The sequence below is a fragment of the Ciconia boyciana genome, chromosome 17, assembly GCF_034638445.1.
Source record: "Ciconia boyciana chromosome 17, ASM3463844v1, whole genome shotgun sequence".
In the NCBI taxonomy this organism is placed as follows: Eukaryota; Metazoa; Chordata; class Aves; order Ciconiiformes; family Ciconiidae; genus Ciconia; species Ciconia boyciana.
Window position 1 is genome coordinate 7,596,214 of NC_132950.1, and position 20,890 is coordinate 7,617,103.

General features: G+C 56.3%; 3 protein-coding genes across 25 annotated transcripts in view; 1 reads left to right on the top strand and 2 right to left on the bottom strand.

Annotated features, from left to right (window-relative positions):
- Window positions 1-1,152, bottom strand: part of MYO18A (myosin XVIIIA) — a 38,817-nt gene extending 37,665 nt beyond the window's left edge. For all 17 annotated transcript variants that reach the window (XM_072882160.1, XM_072882159.1, XM_072882155.1 and 14 more), the window contains exon 1: window positions 1,074-1,152. The gene's annotated coding sequence lies outside the window, so the exon portion shown is untranslated. The remainder of the gene's footprint in view (window positions 1-1,073) is intronic.
- A 21-nt stretch (window positions 1,153-1,173) lies between these two features.
- Window positions 1,174-11,226, top strand: CRYBA1 (crystallin beta A1). Its single transcript, XM_072882180.1, is given in 9 exon segments — window positions 1,174-1,334; window positions 5,731-5,907; window positions 5,909-5,921; window positions 6,691-6,755; window positions 7,337-7,456; window positions 7,684-7,802; window positions 9,403-9,544; window positions 10,103-10,245; window positions 10,392-11,226. Coding segments are annotated over 8 exon segments (768 nt in total). The 5' UTR covers window positions 1,174-1,334; window positions 5,731-5,889; the 3' UTR covers window positions 10,540-11,226.
- The window catches only part of NUFIP2 (nuclear FMR1 interacting protein 2), a 45,241-nt gene continuing 35,499 nt past the window's right edge, over window positions 11,149-20,890 (bottom strand). For 5 of the 7 annotated variants that reach the window (XM_072882174.1, XM_072882173.1, XM_072882175.1 and 2 more), the window contains one exon: window positions 11,149-20,514. In XM_072882174.1, the coding sequence (XP_072738275.1) occupies window positions 20,462-20,514 (53 nt within the window). In that variant the 3' untranslated portion in view covers window positions 11,149-20,461. The remainder of the gene's footprint in view (window positions 20,515-20,890) is intronic. The other 2 variants (XM_072882172.1, XM_072882171.1) reach the window with 2 other exon arrangements.

Sequence of the window (20,890 nt, forward strand, 5' to 3'; positions counted from 1 at the left end):
GCTCCGGCGCTCGTTGACCAGACGATTTGCATCTCACAGGCTGGCTGGAAACCACACTATTTCTGGACGCACGTCCCAGCCCTCACCCGCCGCTCTATATATTCCTCCCCGGGCAAATTAACGTGCAGGCAGGCGCCGTGGCAGCCGCAGGCCCGGCGAGCCCCTGCCACCCCCAGCACAGCAGCTTGCTGCAAGGCCAGCCACCCCCTTCGTGTCACCCCAAAAACGGACCCAGGTGCCAGTGCCGCTGGCCCCGGCGGCGATGCGGTTAACAGTGAGCCAGGCTAATGGCTTTGGATGCAGTTGCCCAGTGGTGCGGGAAAGGCCCAGGCTAGCGGCTTCTCCCTGGAAGCGGGGCCAGCCCTGAGGAGCCCTGCTGTGGGTGCTGGGGCACCCAGGGCTGTGGCACCCAACACGGGGCACCCTGCAGGGACAGGCTGGCTGTCCCCCCGCTGGAGGGTGCATGCCCACCCTGGGGGCACAGCTGCCCCCACGGCACCCCCAGCTGCCCCCACAGCACCCCCAGCTGCCCCCAGCGGGGTGCACGCACCCCCAGCACCCCACGGCGTGCGCGGCAAACACACAGGTGCTGCAACGCAAGGGAGGGGGCACCCACAAACACACCCCGCAGCGCAACGGGGGGCAGGCACAAGGTGACATAATGGGGGCCGCCACACAGACGCACACGCACACGCGTGCACACGCATGCACACGCGTGCACACGCATGCACACACGCACTGCAAGACACCGGGGGATGCACAAGCACAGGCGCCGCAAGACAACAGGGCCACGCGCATACACACTCCCCGCACCAGCACCGGGGGGCGGGCACGCACGCACGCACACACGCACACCCCGCTTGTGCAACGCCGCGGGGGCACGGGCACACGCGCGGGCACGGGCACGGGCACACGCACGGCCCGGCCCGGCCCGGCCCGGCCCGGCCGGGGGGCGATGCGGGCGCAGCCCGTCCCGTCCCGCCCCGCCGCGGGGCGGTGCGCGCCCCTGCCCCTGCCCCTGCCCCGGGGCCGGTACCGGTACCGGGGGCGGTGGCGGCGCGGCGGGTACTCACCCGGCGGCGGCGGCGGAGCGGGGCCCGGTGCTGGCGGCGGCGGTGCCGGGCCCCGGCGGCGGCGCGGGGCGGGGCGGGGCGGCTCCGCACCGGGGCGGGCACTGCCGGCTCTGCGCGCGCCGCCCTCCGCGCCGGGCGCGGCTCCGCTCGGCACGGAACGGGATGGAGGGGCGTAAAACGGGCCGGTACGGAGCGGCACGGAGCGGTACGGCGGCGTCCGGCCCAGCCGGGAACGCTCGGGCGCGGCGGTAAGCAGCCCCGGTAAGCAAGCAAGCAGCCCCGGTAAGCGGCCCCGGGGCGCAGCGGGCACACGCACCCCCCGCGGTACAGCCGCCCGCTGCCACAGCACGCACTCGGGGTACCCGCACCGCGGGGCGCGCACACGGGACCGGTGCACGCACGGCTGGGGCGCACCCTGTACGCACGTCCCCGCTCTGGAGTGTGCACGCATACACAGCCCGCGGCACACCCCGGGACACACGCACACCCGGTGTGCGCGCACACACACACGCACACACACACACGGGGTGTGCTGGCACCCCCGGTAAGCACGGAGCAGCACAGAGTCCCTCTGGCACAGCCCTGCAACACACACACGCACACGCTGGAAAACACACTCGCGTGCCGTGCGCTCACGCTGGTGCACACGCAGCCCCGTGCATCGCACCAGTGCGCACACACGCTCCTGGGGTTCCCCTTTTCGGAAGGATCCCATCAGGAGCAGCGCCTGATCCGGCACAGGGATCAGGCTGCCGGAGCGGGGTGGCCGGTGCCCGCGGGCGGCTGCACGGGCCGAGCCTGGGGAATACAAAGCAGGACGTGGCGGAGCTGCCTGCAGAGCCATTTTGCGGCCGGTGCTTCTCCCCACACCGCCTGTCCCCAGGCAGGGCTGTAAGCCTGCAGAAGCCAGACCGTTCATGACGGTGCCTGGACGCCTTGGCCGGGAGATGGCACGTGATTAACGATGAGCATCTCTCAGCGAGCCCGGCAGCGAGAGCCGCAAAGCCTTTGTTACGCCCCTTACACTCGTGTCCAGCTTTGGGATGTCGCATCGGGGTCGGTCGGATACAGCCAAAGTCCTGCGGGCCCGTCCCGGCTGTGCACAGCGTGAAGGCCGGTGGTGGCTGACCTAGGACAGATGGTTTCAGGACAAGCCCCACAGTCTCTGTGCTGGGACAACCTGCCTTGCCATCGGACGCGGGAGCAGCTAGGCCACCTCCGGGCCCTTCGCGGGCCATGGGTGGCCCAGCAGCCCGGGGAAGCTGGAGCAGGGCTTGGGGAAGAGGGACCCCAGAGACAGGCATCCACGAGCTCTTTCCAAAAGCACTTTTCAGGGAGCATTTCGTCTTTGCTGGAAAGCTCAGGATGGACAGAGGGACCTATGGGGACAGCGGTCTGCCCCCAGCAACATCCCTGCCACCTCCACGGCTCCTGCCCTGCCCCGGGGCACCCCAGAGCACTCACTCCAAAACCCTGCCACCGTCCATGGGAGGCTGAGCCGGGCTGAGCCGCATGGTCCTGGCTCTCCTGCAATCGGGCAGTGAGCGTGACAGGGCGAGGGGGACTCGGGGCTTCCCTGCGGCCACAGCCGCACCGCCTTGCCTTGCTGTGCAGCAGTGCCGGGCTGTGCGCTAGCCGGAGGCTGAACCTTGCCACGCGTGCGGGAAGGCCCCCGCCGTCTGGCCCTCAGCACAGAGCAGCTCTGCAGCACCGAGCATCACCCCCACGAGCACCAGGTTCACCCCCTTCTTGGGACACACTTGCCTGGGTGTCACAAGCCCTGTTCCCTCGCAGCAGTAAGGCCGGGTGTGATTTTCAGCCCATAGCACACACCCAGGACACGGTCCTGACGCAGCAGCAGAGCAGCACGTGTGTGCGGGAGCATGGCGAGAGTAAACTGGCAGCCACGCAAGGGGCCCCAAGCTGGGCCCTGGGCCGAGGGACACGGCGGTGGTGGAGATGCAGCCCTTGCAGCGGCAGAGGACGGCGGCAGTGAGCGCAGCCGCCTGCTTTTGTCGCACTTTCCTTTGTCCCAGGCACGTGGTGCCAAGCGCAGGGAGCCGCAGCCGTCCAGAGAGCAGGGATGGGGATGGGTGAGCCAGAGGGGAGGCAGAGCCCCGGCTCAGCTGCCAGCAGGGCTTTCTGGCTGCGATGGCAAGGGGACACATTGTGTGACCGTACCTCTGCCCTGCCTCCCCGGCACAGGCGGGTGAACAGCCGGTTACAGCCTGCAGCAGCTCCTGCTTCCTTATCGCGCCGGGCAGGCAGCGGCAGGGCTGATGCCGGTTGCAACCGCCGAGCCGTGGGACAGCGCGGGGTCCCCGGTGGCTCACACAGCCCTGCCAGGAGCAGCCACCCAGCGGGGTCAGCCTCCTGCCCCCTCCCAGGGCTAAACACCTCCGTGCTTCCCAGCGAGGCGGCCAGATGCCCATGCCCACGAGATCCCATCCGACTTCACCAGCCCCTCTCCCGGGGCTGGGCTGCCCTGAGCAGCTCTCCCCCGGCATGGCGTTTCACAGACACCGGCAAACCCCACGCCCGAGGAAAGCCTCCGTGTTGCCCAGAGCTTTCTAGGGAGAAGCAGGACACAGCTCCGGTGCCAGCAGCATTTCGCGGTGCCCCCGGCAGGCGCAGACGGCTGGCCGGAGCGGTGAGGGCCCTGAGCCGGGCTGGGAGGGGAAGCATCTGTTTCACAGCACCGCAGGGTTTCCTAAATAGGTCACTGCTTTTTTATAGTCTCTGGGATCTAGAAAAACCAGTTGTTCCGGACAACCTGTGGACCCACCAGCATCGTTGCAGCACTGGCTTCCCAGGCGCTCGCTGCCGTCCCCCCCCAGGTCCTCGTGGGGGGGACCTGCCCCACCGGCAGTGCTCGGTGGGAGCTGGGAGAGCAGCTGGGGAACCCGCCGCACCCTGAGCCGTTCGCGGGGGTCCTTGCTCTTCGCCGAGGGTGACCTGTCCCTGGCCGTGCCCGATGCTGGGTGTGCAGGGGGTTTTCCCCCCCACCCTGCTCCTGGCTTGGGGTGGCTGCCAGCTCCGGGCTTTGCCCTGGGACAGTTTGCAGCCAGAGCCAGCGTTTTCCCTTCGCAAGGGGAGCCAGGTGCCCGTGTGGGGTGCAGAGGGGTGTGCGGTGCCGTACACCCGCATGCGCTGGCTGCGGCGCGGCCTGCTCGGGGTGAGCTCTCCCTCTAGTGGCTCCAGGCTCCCGGCAAAGCCTCCGCACCGCCGGGGTGGCCGAAGCCGTGGCCAGGGCATGGCCGAGGGTCTGGAGGGAGCCGGGGGCGAGCTCCAGCCTGGCCTCCCCCTCGCAGCCAGGGGATGGCTGGCCCTGGGCAGGGTGCACATGGTGGGGTGCGCAGGGAGGGTGCCCGGCGGCTTTGCAGGAGTGTTCCCACTACCAGCCCACATTTTGACAGCCCTGCAGAGGGCAGGTGGTCCTGCTCCCCCCTTTCCCTGACCCCACGTTTGCCGGGATGCGGCCGTACGGTCAGCCAGCGTGCCCCAGGAGCCGGTGTCAGGCCTCAGGGGTGCAGCCCTGCTTCCCAGTGATCCCCCGCACTTCGCCAACCCCGTCCCCGTCCCCCCGCAGCGCCCACCAGGCCCCGGTGTAGCGCGTGGCAGCAGCCGGCGAGGGGAAAGATCCCCCCCAAGCCCCAGCTTCCCCCCACCATGGTGGAGCCCTGCCCGCAGGAGGGGTCCCCCAGCACCCCGCTGGCCCCCCTGGGGCTGGGCTGGGCGGGTGCCATCCCTGTAGCACGGCCCCGCCAGGATCCCCCCGGGCCGGGCGCCAGGCCGTGCCGCAGGCAGCGCTGACGGGGCGCTTTGTTTTGTGCCGGCCGCCCAGCGGGGAGACAAAAGGGGCAGTCAGACGCGGGCGACGCATTGTGCCGGCAGCCATGCGCTGAGGCAGCAGCCTGCGCCGCCACGCTCGGCTTGTGACCCCCGAGGGCCCGGGCCTGCGCCCACCACGGCACCCCGGGGCCTGCAGCGCCCGCCCTGCCAGGGCCCTGAGGGAGCCCTGAGGGAGCCCTGAGGCAGGGAAGGGGGAGCGGGCCCTGGTTGCCATGGTTACCGTGAGGCCTGAGGCCTAGGGGTGCCTCGTTGCCATGGTTACTGCAGGCCCGAGGCCTCCCAGGCCCATGGCGGCTCCCCTCCCCGGGCACGGGGCCAGGGCGGTGGCAGCGCTGTGTGGAGCCGAGGGGCGAGCGCTGGGGCTCGGCGCGGCCGTGGGGCCGTGGGGCCGTGGCTGCCGGGCCGGTGAACGGGAGGCCCCACACCGGCTCCCTCACAGCAGGCTCACAGCCCGCCTCACCCGCCATGGGGCCGCGGTGGGAGGAGGGTGTCCACGCCGACATGGAGCCGGGGACCTGCCATGGCTGGTGGAGCCAGGTGATGGGGGTGTCCGGCAAGCACCCGGCTGAGCCCACCACCCGCACGGTCTCACCCAGAGGGTGCCGCGCCATCCCCACCGTGCCAACCGGCACCAGGGCCGGGCCAGCCCCCGTGCTCGCCCCGTGATGGCGTGGTGCATTGCCCCTGGAAAATGCCAGAGCAGTCAAACCGTTGAGTCATTTGTGCCCAAGATTATCTGTGCAAACAGCCGCCCCGATTATTTTTCTTTTTTTATTATCAATTTTTTTTTTTCTTTTTCCCTAAGAATGTGGCTCAGACCATGGGGATGAGCAGCTGAAATCTCCGGGGATCAGCGGGACAATGCCATAGCAAGCATTGTGCTGACGGCTCTGCAAACGCTGGCACCAGCTCCTGGCCAGCAGCACCCTATAAAAGCCGAGCCGCTGAAGTAGGCAAACATTACATGGGCGAAGCAGCAGTAACCGCCTGAGCTAGGTGAGTCCTGGGACCGATTCGCACCTCTCCCACCTCGCCCCCTGCTCGCCCCTGCTGCCGCCGGCCGGCCGGGCAGACACCCTTCCTCCTGCCCGGTGGCAAAAGACACCCAGAGGGACCGTCACCATTTCCCGTGGCAAAAGACAGGCTCACATGTCCCTGCTGGCAGCCGGGGTGGCTGAGAGCCCCTCTAGTGTGGGGCACCCCACTCCTGGCACCCTCCTGGCCCCCACCCCTGGCACGGCACACCGGTTGGCATCTTCCACCATTCGCCGGGGCTGTCCGTGGGAGCCCACTGGGCCTCTCAAGGGAGGCATAGCCGGGGTGCCGGGGCAGGGAGAGGGGAGCAGCCAGGTATGGGGCAGCCCGTGCCCCCACCGCAGCTCCCCACTCCGGCTCAGGGGTGCTTTTCCTAGCTACAGCCTGGCCTCGGGGAAGGAGAAAGGGGAGCCGGACGCTGTGCCCCGGCAGCTCCGTGCCGCCGTGCTCCGTGCCACGTCCAGGAGGAGGGAAGGGGCACTGCAGCAGCGAGAAGGGAGCACCCTGCTTTGGATGTGTCCCAGAGCCCCCTGCCGTGCCCCCCAGCCCATCCTGCAGCTAGCAAGAGGGTCTCGCTGCAACTGGTGCGGCTTGTCCCCGGCAGCAGGGCAGCCACCTTCGAACAGCGCCGTGGGCAGTGGGCGCAGAGCCGTCCCCTGGCCCCACGAGCAGGCGGCGGGGATGCACAGGGGCACGCTGCAGCGCAAACAGCTTTTCCTTCCTTCTTCAGACACTGTTCCAGCAGCAAAGATGGCTCAGACAAACCCTCTGCCTGTCCCCATGGGCCCGTGGAAGGTACGTCCTCGCACCCCCGGTATCTCACCTTTCCCAGTGTGCAGGTGGGGGACAGGGAGAGGGACAAAGCCAGTCCTCCAGGGCCAGAAAAGCTGCACAGTGGGCAGTGAGGTGAGGGGAGCACAGGAAGCAAGGCACCCCTGTCCTCTGCCCATGGGGACTTGCCTCCTGCCTGCTCCGACACCTCCCGGGTGTTTTTCATAAGCCTCTTTGCAGCACCCTGGCCCAGCCGTTCCCCGCTCTTACCAGTCATCCCGTGCCAGGCAGTTACAGCAGTCCCCGAAAGCCACGCGCTGTTATTCGCTCTCCCCTGTTGGTGCAGGCAGGCGGGCAGGGGCAGGCACGGGGGCTGCAAAGTGGACAGTGGGCACGGCAGCAAGGTGGGGAGCAGCCCCGAGGGGTCTGGCAACAGCTCCGGGGACACAGTTCGAGGAGGGAGCCGAGAGGGAGAGGAGAAGCACGCGTGCAAGCGGGGCGCACCCCGCCGAAGCCTGGAGCTGTTGTGGGAGAGGAGAGCATCAGCCGCAGCCCCCCGGGGAGTTCCCCCTCGCCCTTTCCCCCGTTAATCCTCTTTGCCCTAGAGCATTCGGAGCAGAGGCCGGGAGAACTGCCAGCCACAGCCCTGCCACCCGCCCGTCCCAGAACGGCTCCGCTCCTCTCTCCGGACGGCACCGCTGCCCTGGGAACTGATCTCCGCAGGGGTGAGCAGGAGAGTGGAGCGGGGGCCTGTGTGCAGCTTCCCCGACACCAAGGCAGGGCACCGCGGGGCCAGCAGTGCAGGAAGGCATGCAGGGCTGCGTCCCAGCCCAGAGGAGTGCCCGGTGCAGCCTCCGCCAGCTCTTTCCCGGACGGAGCGCAACCCTCCGTCTCGAAGAGGCGCTGAGTCACCTGGGCAGTTCCCAACTCGGTAGCTCGCTCTCCGTTCCAGATTACTGTGTACGACCAAGAAAACTTCCAGGGCAAGAGGATGGAGTTCACTTCAGCCTGTCCGAACATCATGGAGTGCGGCTTCGACAACATCCGCTCGCTGAAGGTGGAGTGCGGCGCGTGAGTACGCGGCAGCCGGCGGTGGGGATGCTTTCCCAGGCGGGCTGGCGGGGCGAGGGGTGCCCGACTGTGGAGCAGGGCCGGCTGTCCTTGCTCTGCTCAGCTGGGGGAAGCCAGGCACAGGGGATCCCACCCTGCCAGGGTGGATCAGCCAGCCCTGGGCAACACTGACACAGGCACAGGACCGAAGGACGGCGGCAACACCTTTGGCGTCATCCAAAACTGCCTCCTGCAGCCTGGGAGCAGCCAGGTTTGGAGCTCGCCAGTGTCCAGCAGGGATGCCGCCCAAGGCTGCAGCGAAGATCGGTGCTTAGCTAGTGGCTCTTGAGCTCAGCCTGCACCCCATCCGCCTGTGTAACCCCATGAAGCACCGTGCCTAAGAACCATTTTTCATGCCCCATGGCCCAGCCCGGCTCTGCCCCGTGCTCTGCCCGCACCGTGCAGCTCCCCGGGGCCAGAGCAGAGCCTTCCCGCAGCCTGCGCTGGGCTGCCCCAGCCGCTGACAGGGGTAGGGAGCAGAGCTGGCTTCTACCTGCGCACGGGAATCTTCCCTGGCACAGGCAAGAGATCTGCCGAGCTGCTGTGAGACGCTGCGTGTAAGGAGTCGTCCCCGCGGCAAGCATCCCGCTGGGGCCGGGGAAGCAGACAAGATAGATTCGTGCTGCTATATTTAGGATTTGTAATGCTAATGGGATTACAGCGGCGTGCGTGCTCACGCCGTAATCAGCTCAGTGCTCCAGTTGACGTGTTCCTCATCAGGCTGGTCACCTTGCACGGGGGAAGGCCGACTGTGGGACCCGGGATCGGGGCTCAGTTTTGGTCAGTGGCAAGAGGCCCTCGACCCCCCCGGCTCAGCCTGCCCCTCAGCACCCTGCATGCCCCGTAAGCAGGAGGTCTGTGGGCTGCACAGCCTGTGCCATCCTCCTTCCAGCCCCCAGCCCAGCCTCTGCCTCCCTGTTCGGCTGCGGCCGTCCCGTCCCCAGTCTCTGTAAGGGGACGTGCCCAGGAGAGGTCCCCACCCTGGGGACAGGCAGGCTCTCGTGTGGGCAGCACCAGGGCTTGCAAAATGTCCCCTGCAGGGCAGGGGCATCCTTCTCACCTCTCCGTGTTTGTTTTCAGCAAAGAGGGGGACACAGAAAGGGGAAAGGCAACAGCTCCCTGCCCTGCCTGCAGCCAGATGGGTTCTGCCTGGTTTGGGCATTAGGAATTCAGGTCTTTCCAGCTGTGCCACGTTGTAATTGGGAAACAAGTAAGAAATGAGGTCTTCGGGGGAGAAGGGCAGCTGCAGGTGTCCTGTGGCATCCTAACACCATGCCGATCTGTGTAAATAACCACAGAGCAGTTAGGGGAAAGCGAGCCACCGTCACAGGCTGGGCCCCTTGAGGGAGGGACCCCATCGCCCACTGCAGCCGGGGGATGCTGGTGCTGCCACGCGGGCAGCCTCCCAGGCAGCAGATGCGGTTACGCATCCAGCACCGCTTCCTTTCCTCCCGGACTTGTGGGCAGAGGCCAGACCCCAGCCTCCTCCTCGTACCTACATCTGTGCCCTGGTGCCAGCCCTGAGCAGGAAGCCCTGGCAGCCCTTGCTCTGTTTTTGCAGCTGGGTCGGTTATGAGCACACCGGCTTCTGCGGGCAGCAGTTCATCCTGGAGAGGGGAGAGTACCCGCGCTGGGATGCCTGGAGCGGCAGCAACGCCTACCACATCGAGCGCCTGATGTCCTTCCGCCCCGTCTGCTCCGCTGTGAGTGTCCCGGCTCCCATGGAGCTCTCACGGCTCTGATCCCCTTAAAATGTCCCCGGCAATAGCACCGGGCCAAGGGAGTGAGGTTAGGAAGGGCAAACGCAGCCATGCCAGGGGCTCTGCAGGTGGCAGAGGCTCCTTGGGGTGGGCTCAGCTCTTCGCCTCCCCACGCCCAGTAGGATTTGCTCTTTCTGTCCTGTTTTCTAAAACTTTTAAGGGAACTTCTGGGCCAGCTGTACATGACCAGAGCTCGGGGACAGCCAGGCTGAGACTGTAGCTGTGGCACAGCTGTCACTGACACCTCTCTGGCCACCCCCTGCCCTGTCCTGGCCCAGCGCCACCCTGCTGAGCACCTCCATACCTCTGGGTTTTGGGAAAAACAGCCCCCCGCCCAAAAAAAAAACCAAAACAGCCCAGGGTCTGAACACCTCCCTCCCTCCCTCGGGCTGTGCACCCCCAGGAAACCCTCCGAGCAATGCCATAGGGAGGGACAGCCGTCCCCATCCGTGCCAGGTAGGGAGCACCGCCTCCCCCTCACCCCCTGCTCTTCCCCCCCAGAATCACAAGGAATCCAAGATCACCATCTTTGAGAAAGACAACTTCATCGGCCGCCAGTGGGAGATAGGCGATGACTACCCCTCGCTGCAGGCCATGGGCTGGGCCAACAACGAAGTGGGCTCCATGAAGATCCAGTGCGGCGCGTAAGTGACGGGCAAAGGACCACGAGCAGCAGGGACAAACCGCTGCCATCGCTGTGCTACCACAGCTGGAGGAGGGACACCCCGTAACCCCCTTGGCTTACCTCTTATACCCTCTTACGGCCACCTGACAACTCCTTTTCTTTCAGCTGGGTTTGCTACCAGTATCCCGGGTACCGTGGCTACCAGTACGTCCTGGAGTCCGACCACCACGGCGGAGACTACAAGCACTGGAGAGAGTGGGGTTCGCACGCCCAGACCTCCCAGATCCAATCCATCAGGCGTGTCCAGCAGTAGCTCCCCACTTTCCAGTACATCTCTGCAAGGTTTCTAAAGCTCACCGGCTCCCTTTTGGTGCTAATACTCCCCTCCCAAAATAACCACCCCTTCTTGTACTGCAACTGCTTATGGAACAACACTCCCAAACAGCACCAACTGCCACAACTGCCAATAAATGTGACTGAAAGAAAAAGTTAAACCAGCTTGGTGGGTGTTTGCTGTTGCGTGTTTGGGATTGAAGCCACGCATCCCCATCCCAGTAGCAGGGACCTGACTCTTCCCTGCCTATCTTAAGCAGGACTGAAGCCCGGTGGGGCTCACACCAAGGCGAGTTCATCCCCCGCCTGTCTCGCATGCACAAACACGGCAGCCAAATCCTTGCTTGCTGCAGCCGTGTGGCTTCCTGTCCTCCCCTTCCCCAGTCAAGGTGAAGGACACTGCGCTCCCGGCCCCCCGCCCCACCGAGCCACGCCGGCACTGGGCATCCACGTGCACGCTGCTCGTAGGCTTTGTGGCCAGCGCCGCCAGGCCTGAGGGACCGAAAGTTGAGTCGTCGGCCACGCAGCATCCCTGGGGCCAAGGGATGCTCCCTGAGAGCGCAAAAAAGAAAGTCACGCTGACACCCACAAACTTTAAAATTTTTATTCAACAATTTACATCACTTATTGTCTGTCTTAACGTATTCGATCTACACAAATTTCTTTTTTTTCCTGATAAAATAATAAAATTTGGATAAATTTTGAAGACCTGTTGGTGCAGAATAAACAAAATTTCAGGTAACTTTTTTTTTTTTTTAAACATTTAGTGTGAAGTATGACATCATTGGTAAAGATACATCATGCCATTACAGCTCATGGACATTACCTATCCTTACAGTCCGTGACATCACCCATACCAGCGCAAGGGGCTGCGCCAGACACAGCTACAGCAGGTATTACACTAACTCTTCTAGCCACCCTCTCACGACCGGGAAAACGCCTACGTTTCCAGCTGGGCACACAGAGTGCATTAACCTAATCAGAAATACCGGGGAGGGGAGAAGAAAACAAAGACTACCTTTACCGATTCGTGTGGTCGTACACTACAACATCGACAACAAAGAGGGGCTACCCCTCTCCGCAGGTCAGAGGTAATTCAGCTCCTGAGCAGGTAGAGCACAACCCCTCGCGGTGATTTTAATACACACCAGGAAACCAAACGAAATGAGAACTTATCGACGAGGGTGGGCAGGAGAGGAGACGGCTCCGGCGGCTCCGCCTGGAGGGACCTGTCCCGCCCCAGCTCGCAGTCGAAGCGCGCGGTTGTGTTTCGCACCGCCCTTAACACTGAAATATTCAGGGGAGGGGGGAGAGAGGGGCATCTGCCCCCCCAGTAAACAAGTTGCGGACCTTCAGAGGCTCGCAAGCCGCTGAAGGTGTGTAAGTACACGTGTGATGGTAGATAGAAAAGCAGCCCTGTTCTGTATGAAAAAAAGCTGTCAAGTTAGTACAAATTTCTGCTATGGCGAAGGGAACATGAGGAGAAAGCTGTCAGGGTCCTTCTCCCGTCACAAAATCCCAACTCTCCTGCACAAAGGCTCTGGGCTAAGCAACAAGTTTCCAAAGGCGGTACCTGCAACCCAATGCACCCAACTCATGAAAACAAAACCAAAATAAAGCTCTCGCCCCAGAGACCGGCGGGGGCCCACCCTCCACTCAAGCGGGCCATGGACTACAGCCCCCGCAGCAGGGACAGCGAGGAAGCCTGTCCCTCCTGCCTCACAGTGGGAATATGCAACGGTAGGGTTTCTCTTCGGTTAATATTGTCATTAGAAGCCTCAAGTTTGCCCAGACCATCAGCCTGCAATGCAGCAGACTGATCTCCATCCCGTCCTCCAAGCTGCTTCGCGTGGGGCCGAGCCACCCGCGCACCCGGCGGGTACCACTGCCGTGCTCTCGACCAGAGAAAAAAGGGCACTCGTTCATCCGACAGTACGAAGTGTATCTGAACACAAGCCAGCACACCCCGCTCCCTCCAATTCAATTACTAAAGTAGGCTCTTTAAAATAAAAAAATAATATATATATTTATATACCTATACAGAGATAACAGAGAAAGCAAAGGAGAGAGATAGGTAACTAAAAAAATCAAGAAGCGTCAGTTTTCTGCTACAGCTGTCAGCAAAGAACTGTCACCTTACATCATACCCTCCGAGATGGTGAAGATAATGCAGGCAATGACAGCACAGGAATGCAAAAGAGGGCAGATAAGTCACTTCTGGTAATGAGACACAAATTAAACTTTCAAAACATGTGCATAGCTTTATTCATCTGCTTCAAACTAACCTTTTCACGGAGCTTCAGCGAAACCCGAGTGTGCAAAATGCATTTCTAAAAAATAATGCAAGCAAGCTTTCACATTTACAGTGGCAGAAGTACAGAAAGACTCGGACAGAAATCACACATTGGGGCGAGTGAGTCGGGAGAGAGATGAAGAAACAAGAATTGCACAGCTTCATATTCTGAGTCACTGACTGCAAACATAAGCATTTCTATTTCGTTAACTTTAAGCAAGGCGTGTTTACTTCTCCTTTACAAAAAAACTGAAAAAACCCCACAGTAACAAGAACCACAACCTGGAAGGGGAATAAACCCCCGGGGTAACGGGGTCCCTGGCGCCGCAGAGAGCCCTAACTCCAGAGCAAAGCCGGTTCCAGACCTTCACTTGTTTTTGCTTTGCGGGCAAAGCATCGCAATGCTTGTTTTTGTCGGCAGGAGAACAGCAAAGCAGCTTCTCTTTCTCTCCTCCCCACTCCCCTCCAAAGTCACAGAAAACGGCTCGTGTTAGGAAAGGAAAGGTGCCACCCCACAGGACATCGTCCCCAAACTGTAAGACAGCCACTATGCAGGCTCGAGTCCAAGTCTCATTTCGATCCGATGGGTCACCGGGACAGTGACGAACCCTCGACTGTAGAAAGGGCACGGTCACCACGCTGCCAGCCAGGAGCCCGGCCGCCCCACGCCACGTCCCAGCAGCTCACGCACCACTACAAACTCTCTTCAGCAAGACTAAGCACACACGCAAGGCACGTTTAGTCAGATGTACACACACACACGCATGTGTGTAAAAAAGCAAACGCTGGCTAAAAAAAAAATCGATGCTGAATTAACTAATTAAACAGGCAGAGAGTTCTGGCCTATGGTATTTATATACTATTTTCCAGGCAGTTGTAATCCCCAAGCCTTTTTCCTACACATCAGACCTTCCTTACTCTTCCCTCACTTTACAGAGGTACTTTATTTTCCTAAAGGATCTTCTATAAATAGTCAAGTAAATTCCCTTTTTTCCCTCCAGTAAACTCCTCCTTCACGGTACGCATCCCCCCGCGGTGGTCCAGGTGCGACCCATGAAGACAAGAGGTTCTGGACCTGCGCATGTCCCACAGCAGCACCTCGATGCAGCGAGACCTCCCTCCACTACTCCCTAAGCCGTGGGCTTTCACGCCTCAGCTGTCAGGTTTTGGCTGGGCAGATGGCCTGGCATCGCTTTTTTTCTCGGAAAACATCCGACTCTGGGCACCGACCGCTCCCCGGCACCCGAGGGCAGCTGGAGAAGGAGCCTACGACTCCCCGACGCCAGGGGCACGGGCAAGGAGGCCATGCAATCTTTAATACTGCTGGTTAACTTCACATTGAGATAAAGCATTAAAAAGATCTTTCTGCAGAGATGAGCAATTTCCTTCCATAGATAGATTCAAAGAGAAAACAAAAATATTAAAACCGGAGACGAGACAATAGTTGATTGAGATTTTTCTACCTTACAAGTTACTCAGGCATCTTTCCTGCACCACCAGCCATCGAGGAAGGAGAAGTTGAAAACCTCAGGGATTTGCACTACCCTTCCAATAGCAGCTTGAGAAAAGGAAGGAGAGAAAAAAAAAAAAAAATGCACAGTGTTCTCTCAAGTTAAGAGTTCTCCTTTGCTTGCGTTTGCATAGAAATTCCCGTAGGTCAGCACCAAAATCAGGTACACCCCTCTCCTACACCCCGGCTCCCCCAGTTCCTACGCTACCCGCAGAGTTAGTGGCTGTGTTACAGGAGGGTTCAACTATCCGCAGAGGAACTATATGGTCATGTAAAAAAAAGTGCATCACACATTCTTGATTTTCAGGGTTACTTATAGCAGCAGCAGCATTAATCCAAGACAATGAACAGTTGTAGATTCATTCTTAAATGCAGCAACACTTAATGAAATGTCTTCAAGGAAGGTCATAAGAGGGTCCTTCTCAAAAGGATAAAATGAAAATTAGACTATTCAATATAGACAAAAAGGAGATAAAACAAAAATTAAAGACACAATCTTATTTACATTAAAAAAACATTCTTGTTAAAATATCTTTACAACACCTAAGCAAAAAAATATGTATTTTAAGAATAAAGCAGAAACTCCTAAAGCAGTATCCATTTTTGGAACCCTTATTTAGCACCTGAGGAAAGACCGTATGGAAAGCAGACAGGATTTTTTTTTGTTGGGTTTTTTTTTCATTTTTTAAGAAAACTGTAAGTTGTGTTTTTGCTAAATGTTCATATGTTCGCAGTACACAAGTTTCATACCACAGAAAGACATGAACTATTTTTTTTTTTCTTCTTCTTTTTAAAGATACTCTACTCATTAATAAGGCTGTAGAAAAGGGATACTGCTATCTTACAAAATGGCTTTAGAGCTCTGGACACGTTATACGAAGCTTTCTGATTAACAGTCAAGATAAATACAGCTCAGCATCCCCTGCTGAAAGCACAGGTATGACTTCTGCTCCTGTCCCAGGACCGAGCAGCCCGACACCCCCAGCAGCGTGCCTCCGAGGGTCTCATGTCCCGAACACAAGGCCACCGCGGAGCTCTCTGGTACCCCCCCAGACGTCCACTGCTTCGGTGTCTCACTGCTAAGCGATGCCACTTTTGAGGATCTCGAGCAGGATACAAGGAAGCCAGCCTTACCCTGTGGTGTAACATGTATTGTGCAAACGTCTAAAGCTCTGTAATCTCTGGAAGGCAGCGCATCTGGCAGCGCAGACCGAGATCTTCTGCTCCTTTGCACCAGCCCAGGTTCCTGCTTCTCAACTGCTTGCGCTAGGGTTTTTTCGCCTGGAAAAAATGCTCTCGCGGTGGCCAAAGCTAGAATTACTCTGCCTTCTTCGGCTACTCCACCACGCTAGAGCTCTTCCAGCCCCAGCCCTCTTCCTGCCTTACGCACCGGTGTGAAAATGTGTAGCAGCTTTAAATTAGGTGTAGCCTTGTTCTCTCCCCTCCTGACCTCAACCATCTCCCTTGTAAACAGCCTCTGTAAGGAAAACAAATCACTACGGACGTACGTACAGAAAAAGGGACTTTTTCTTCTAGGGACGAGACTCCTGAAAGCTTCGGACACCATAGCAATTTACTGAAAATGCTGAATCAAGAGCAAAAACTGAACGCACAAGAAAACTACCAGCAGTTCTGAAACACGTCTGTGAATGCCATCGCTCCCAGGTGTCCCTGAGGTCACCCACCAGCCACTTCTGGAAAGGATGCTATCGTGCTACGGTAACACTCTCTTGAAGGTGAAAAGCACTAATTACACATGCAACTGAGAGGACAACTTCCATCTCTTTTTTCTTTTTTTTTTTCCTAGCAGGAAGCGATTTTCCTTTCAATTTAGCTAGCCGGTTCACCCGTCACCCGCCCCCAGCCGCTGAATAGCTGGCATACTCGCAACCTAATGAGAATTGGGTTTTTTTCCACATTTCAAAGAAGTTCACAGCAGCTACGAAAGGCAAACAGTGAGATTTACAGTTCAGAAAGGGTGATGGTTTGAAGTGGGCTAGTGACAGAAACCATGCCCTGGAGCTACCCACATTGTCAAAGAGACGAGAGATTTCTAACGATGAAAACAGGTTTCACGGACAACCGAGGTGGGTTTAAACCAAAACCAAGCTCCAACCAAACCTTGAAAGCCATCACGTTGCCAATCCACCGGACAGGTGGAGTGGGAGGGAGCAGAGAGGCTGAAGGTCCCCAAACCACCTTCACCGGAGACGGGAGCACGGAGCAGCTTTTAAATCATCTCTTAGCGTGGAGGAAAGACGCCCTGATCCACCACAGAGAGAGCAGATCCCGTGCTGGATCTGGCTGGCAGTACGCGCTCCAGCCTGCGCTGCACAAGACCCTGTACAAGACACCCGACAGGACCTGCCGGCAGAGGAGGAGCAGTGAGGAAAGACCGGAGGAGAACAGAGACAGCCCCTGCCCGTGCAGGAATCGTTATTCCAATAAATAGAAAGTCCGGCAAGGGAACCAGAGGAAAGGGACTTGTCAGACCCACAACGGGAACAGAAATGGGAGAGAAGCCTTAACCTGAATTAGTATCTTCATAGCTAGTAAAAAAATAGGTCATGATTTCACCCTTAGTGCCACTTTCCGATACTACACGTATTTAAGGGTTTTTGTTTTAAAACTTTACTCAGTGTAATGAAAACAATGGCACAAATAAATACACTCTCCTTACGCAAGATGCTCACACACGCACCACCAGCTCCTCGCCCCCCGCATGCGTGCACGCACAGACACCCTTGGGTGCAGACCCGGGAGAGAAGGCTGCTGCACCCCTTCCCGGGCTGTATTTGGTTTATGCTACAGTACTAATACTCTGAGTCAAACAAAAACAAAAAAAACCCAAAACATAAGACTTATCAGTAACACCTTAGCATTATTTAAATGTGCTAAATTAGTCACAGCTCAATTTCAGCGTTTTTCTTTTTTTTTTTTATACGTTTACACAAAAATAATCAGAAAACAGATTAAATCTTAAGATATTTTTAATAAGTGCTCAGTAAAGAATTGTGTGAGGACTTCGGGAGAACTGCAGACAGCGACAGGGCGAGTTACACGACAGTACAAGGAAGTTTCTTCCACGGTCCTGCCTGGCTCTAAGCAATAGTCTATCCCAGAAATACCACTGGCGAGCCAGAGCTACAGGAGCTCGGAGAGAGGATTTCCTAACTGCTTAGAGCTGAGCACACGCCATGGAGCTCATGGAGACAGACAGACATTTGAGAGAGGATGGTCAGAAATACAGCAGAGAAGCTGCAGAGGGTGTTTCTGGATGGGTACCACCAGCAAGGGGCCACACGCAGCGAGGAAAAGCAGTAGGGAGAAACATCGGGGAAAAACCAACCCAACCCCTCACTTGAACCGTGTTTCTTTCAGCGCTTTGTTCACTATTTAGAAGACGGACTGGACTAGGCCACGATGAGCGTCCTCAAATATTCAGCAAGACTCTGATCTTTCTAAACACGCAGGGTCAGATTCAGCATGGGTTATTGCTGTTCAGCTTCTGCATCACACCAGCCCCAAGAGCAGATCTGGGGGCAGGGGTACCAGGACAGCACAGACCCCAGGTAAGCAAAAGAGGGTTTGGTGTTGTTTTTTTTTTTTTTTCTTGGTTTTTTTTCTTTTTTTTTTTTTAAATGGAACCCAGCCCTTAAGGCGACAAGTGACTACACAAGGCAAATAAATACACAGCAGAGCCTTAAAGCTAGTAAAACAAACTGGAAACTTTGCTATTAGCCTTCAACTTTTTGAAAATACTAAAAAGAAAAAAAAAAAAAACATTTCTTCCACCTTAATCTTCCCAGTCCCACCGTCCAGTTTGTTCAACACTTTAAAGCTCAGGAATGCCCCAGCTCTTCCACAGCGGAGCCGGAGGCGATTCCGACTTTTGGCAAGCAGTTGGGAGACTCAACAGAATTAAAAATAGGAACGTCGGAGGACTAGATGTCGGGCACATCTGTAAACATGTTATACATCTGAAAGTTACACACACCTGTAAAGGTGGTACAGTTTATAGGTGAAACAGAACTATTTGCGACTGGCCAACCACACATGTCTGAACCTGGACTGATACAATACATGATTACTATATAGTATTACACTACAGTATTATACTATATAGTATTTTATACATAAAATGGAGTAGGCAATCCATAGTCAAACTTTTAAAACTAAGCGTGGCAGAAAGCTAGCAATCTTACAAAAGGTACAGAATTAAGCTTCATTGTCCCGCCATGAACCTAAAGCGTCTCATTCAGGAACAATCTTATTAAAAGAATAAAAACAATTAAAAAAAAACGCATGCTACATACTCCTAGTTAACAAAAAAAAAAAAGAAAAAAGAAAGAAGTGGATAAACCTAAGCACAAGGGGTAGGCAAGAGTTTTGGGCTTATCTGCTTCCTGTAATGCCCCATAGGGTCCAGGCTAATTTTAGGAGACACCAACTGCTGCGGACCTTGATGCCCAGACATTTACGAGCCCGTGTTCAGCCACAAACACCCAAGATGGGCATTGGGTACGTGTGGAGCTTAGGCAGGTTAGAAAACCCATTTTTGCTTCGTTCACTGCTTGCTCTTGCACTGGACCCTGTGAACTTTCCACCTTTTAAAAAAAACCCAGAAAAACTACCCAACCCAAAGGTGATTTGGACGTGCTACACAAGCTGCAATGGGACAGAGCAGGTTACACAGCTGGAGCCTGCAGTCTGCTCAGCCTTCTCTACCACTGCTAGGAAGCTTTCCTTTCCTTGGGATTTTTTTTTAAATTTTTAAATTATTATTTTCATTCCTAAGTCCTCCATTTTAGTAATAAAATATATTTTTATTAAGAGATAATTAGAAGCAGAGCCCGGAAATACACAGACTGCATTAAAATATAAAAGAGCATTTCCAACAGGCAGGTGCAGGAAGCCCAGCCATTGGTGTTCTATGGACAAATTGAAAAGGATTCAAATTCCCATTTTTCTTTTTTTTTTCTTTTTTTTTTTTTCCTTTTTTCCTTTTTTTTTTCCTTTTGATTTTTTTTTTAAAGAGAAAAAAAATAATTCAAGGAGGGTGAAAGTTAGCAGAACTCAATTCCTCTTCAGTTTTCCAATGAAAATGGGAAAAAAAATCCAGCACATTTAGTGTTAGGAGACAGACAGAGCAAATATGAAGCACCTACAGTTGAAAGCAGAAGATACTTTTTTTTTTTTGCTCCCAGTAATACAATGGCATTAAACTACGGGAACAGTGGTTTTTTGTTGTGTTTTTTTTTTTTTCCATATTAAATGCCTAAACAGATTGCTTATTTTTGCATGTTGTCTTTTAAAATGAAAGAACTCTTCAGTTGCAATAGTCCAACGTGTAACCGGAGCCAGGTCAACTGTGTGACTTCACCATGCATCCTAGAACTGCAGTATTACCATCTTTCCCCCAGAAGAATGATGCTTTAAGACAATATCCCCAGCATAGGATTGGCTGCTTTACTCCTGGCAAAACATGCGGATTATAATTCTCTGGAAAAAAAAAAGAAACTCTGCAAACTTCAAGGCGTTTCTCCAGCATTCAATGGAAAACAAAACAGAAAAAAAAAACCAAACAAATAGGGGAGGTGGAAGGGAAAGGGGAGATGAAGGATGGTGAATCATCCTGATTTCCCTGTGATTAGTGTGTCACTACAGTCACAGAACAAGAAACAGAAACCTTGTCAAGTGGAAATGCCTCTCCAGTGGGTTGCTGTTGCCTACGTAGACGACAGCAGAAACTTTAGAACCGGGCTTGTAAATTGAGTCTGTATTCGTTAATCACTTGCATTCACTCTTTAAACAAAAACAAAAAACAAAAAAGAGAAAAAAATCTATTCAGTACCGGAGATTAAATAATCACGTGTGTAGTCTCGTTGAAATAAATTTTCAGATTCCTTAAGAAGTCTAATTACTTTCAGTTGCCATTTTTAAATAACTATATATATATTTGTATATATTATCCTGTGATTCTAGTTATGGTTCCTCTGCTGCACTGAAGATTTAGAAGGAGCATAAAAGCCTTTTGTCCCCCACGAACAGCACAAATGCTGCAGAAAGGTTATAACAGGCAGTCTCGTCTTGCTACCTTCATTGATCCGGGCGATCCATGGCTTCATCGTAAGTGATTATCCTTTTGGGATCTGGAAAGAAAGCAAAATCCTAAGTTTTCGACAAGCTACTTTCAGGACCCGTGACTGAAGACATTCACAAGAGATCTGCGAGGTACTCGGCCATTAATGAACTTCTCCTTAGGACCCCCAGCGACACCACGTCCTGCAAACGCACTCGGGAGCCCCGGCTGCCCCTAACAGAGCAGTGCCCGCTCCCCACGTTACACCCCTGGGCAGCAACGCTGCAAGAAGCCCATGGGTCTCCACTTACTGCTCTTCCCACAAGCTAGCACAGAACATCTGCACAGGTGAAGTGTGGGGATACACCAGAATTTAAAACTTATTCTTGGGTGTGACACCCAACACCAGAAATAGAAACCAATTATTGTATACACATAGGGAAGAC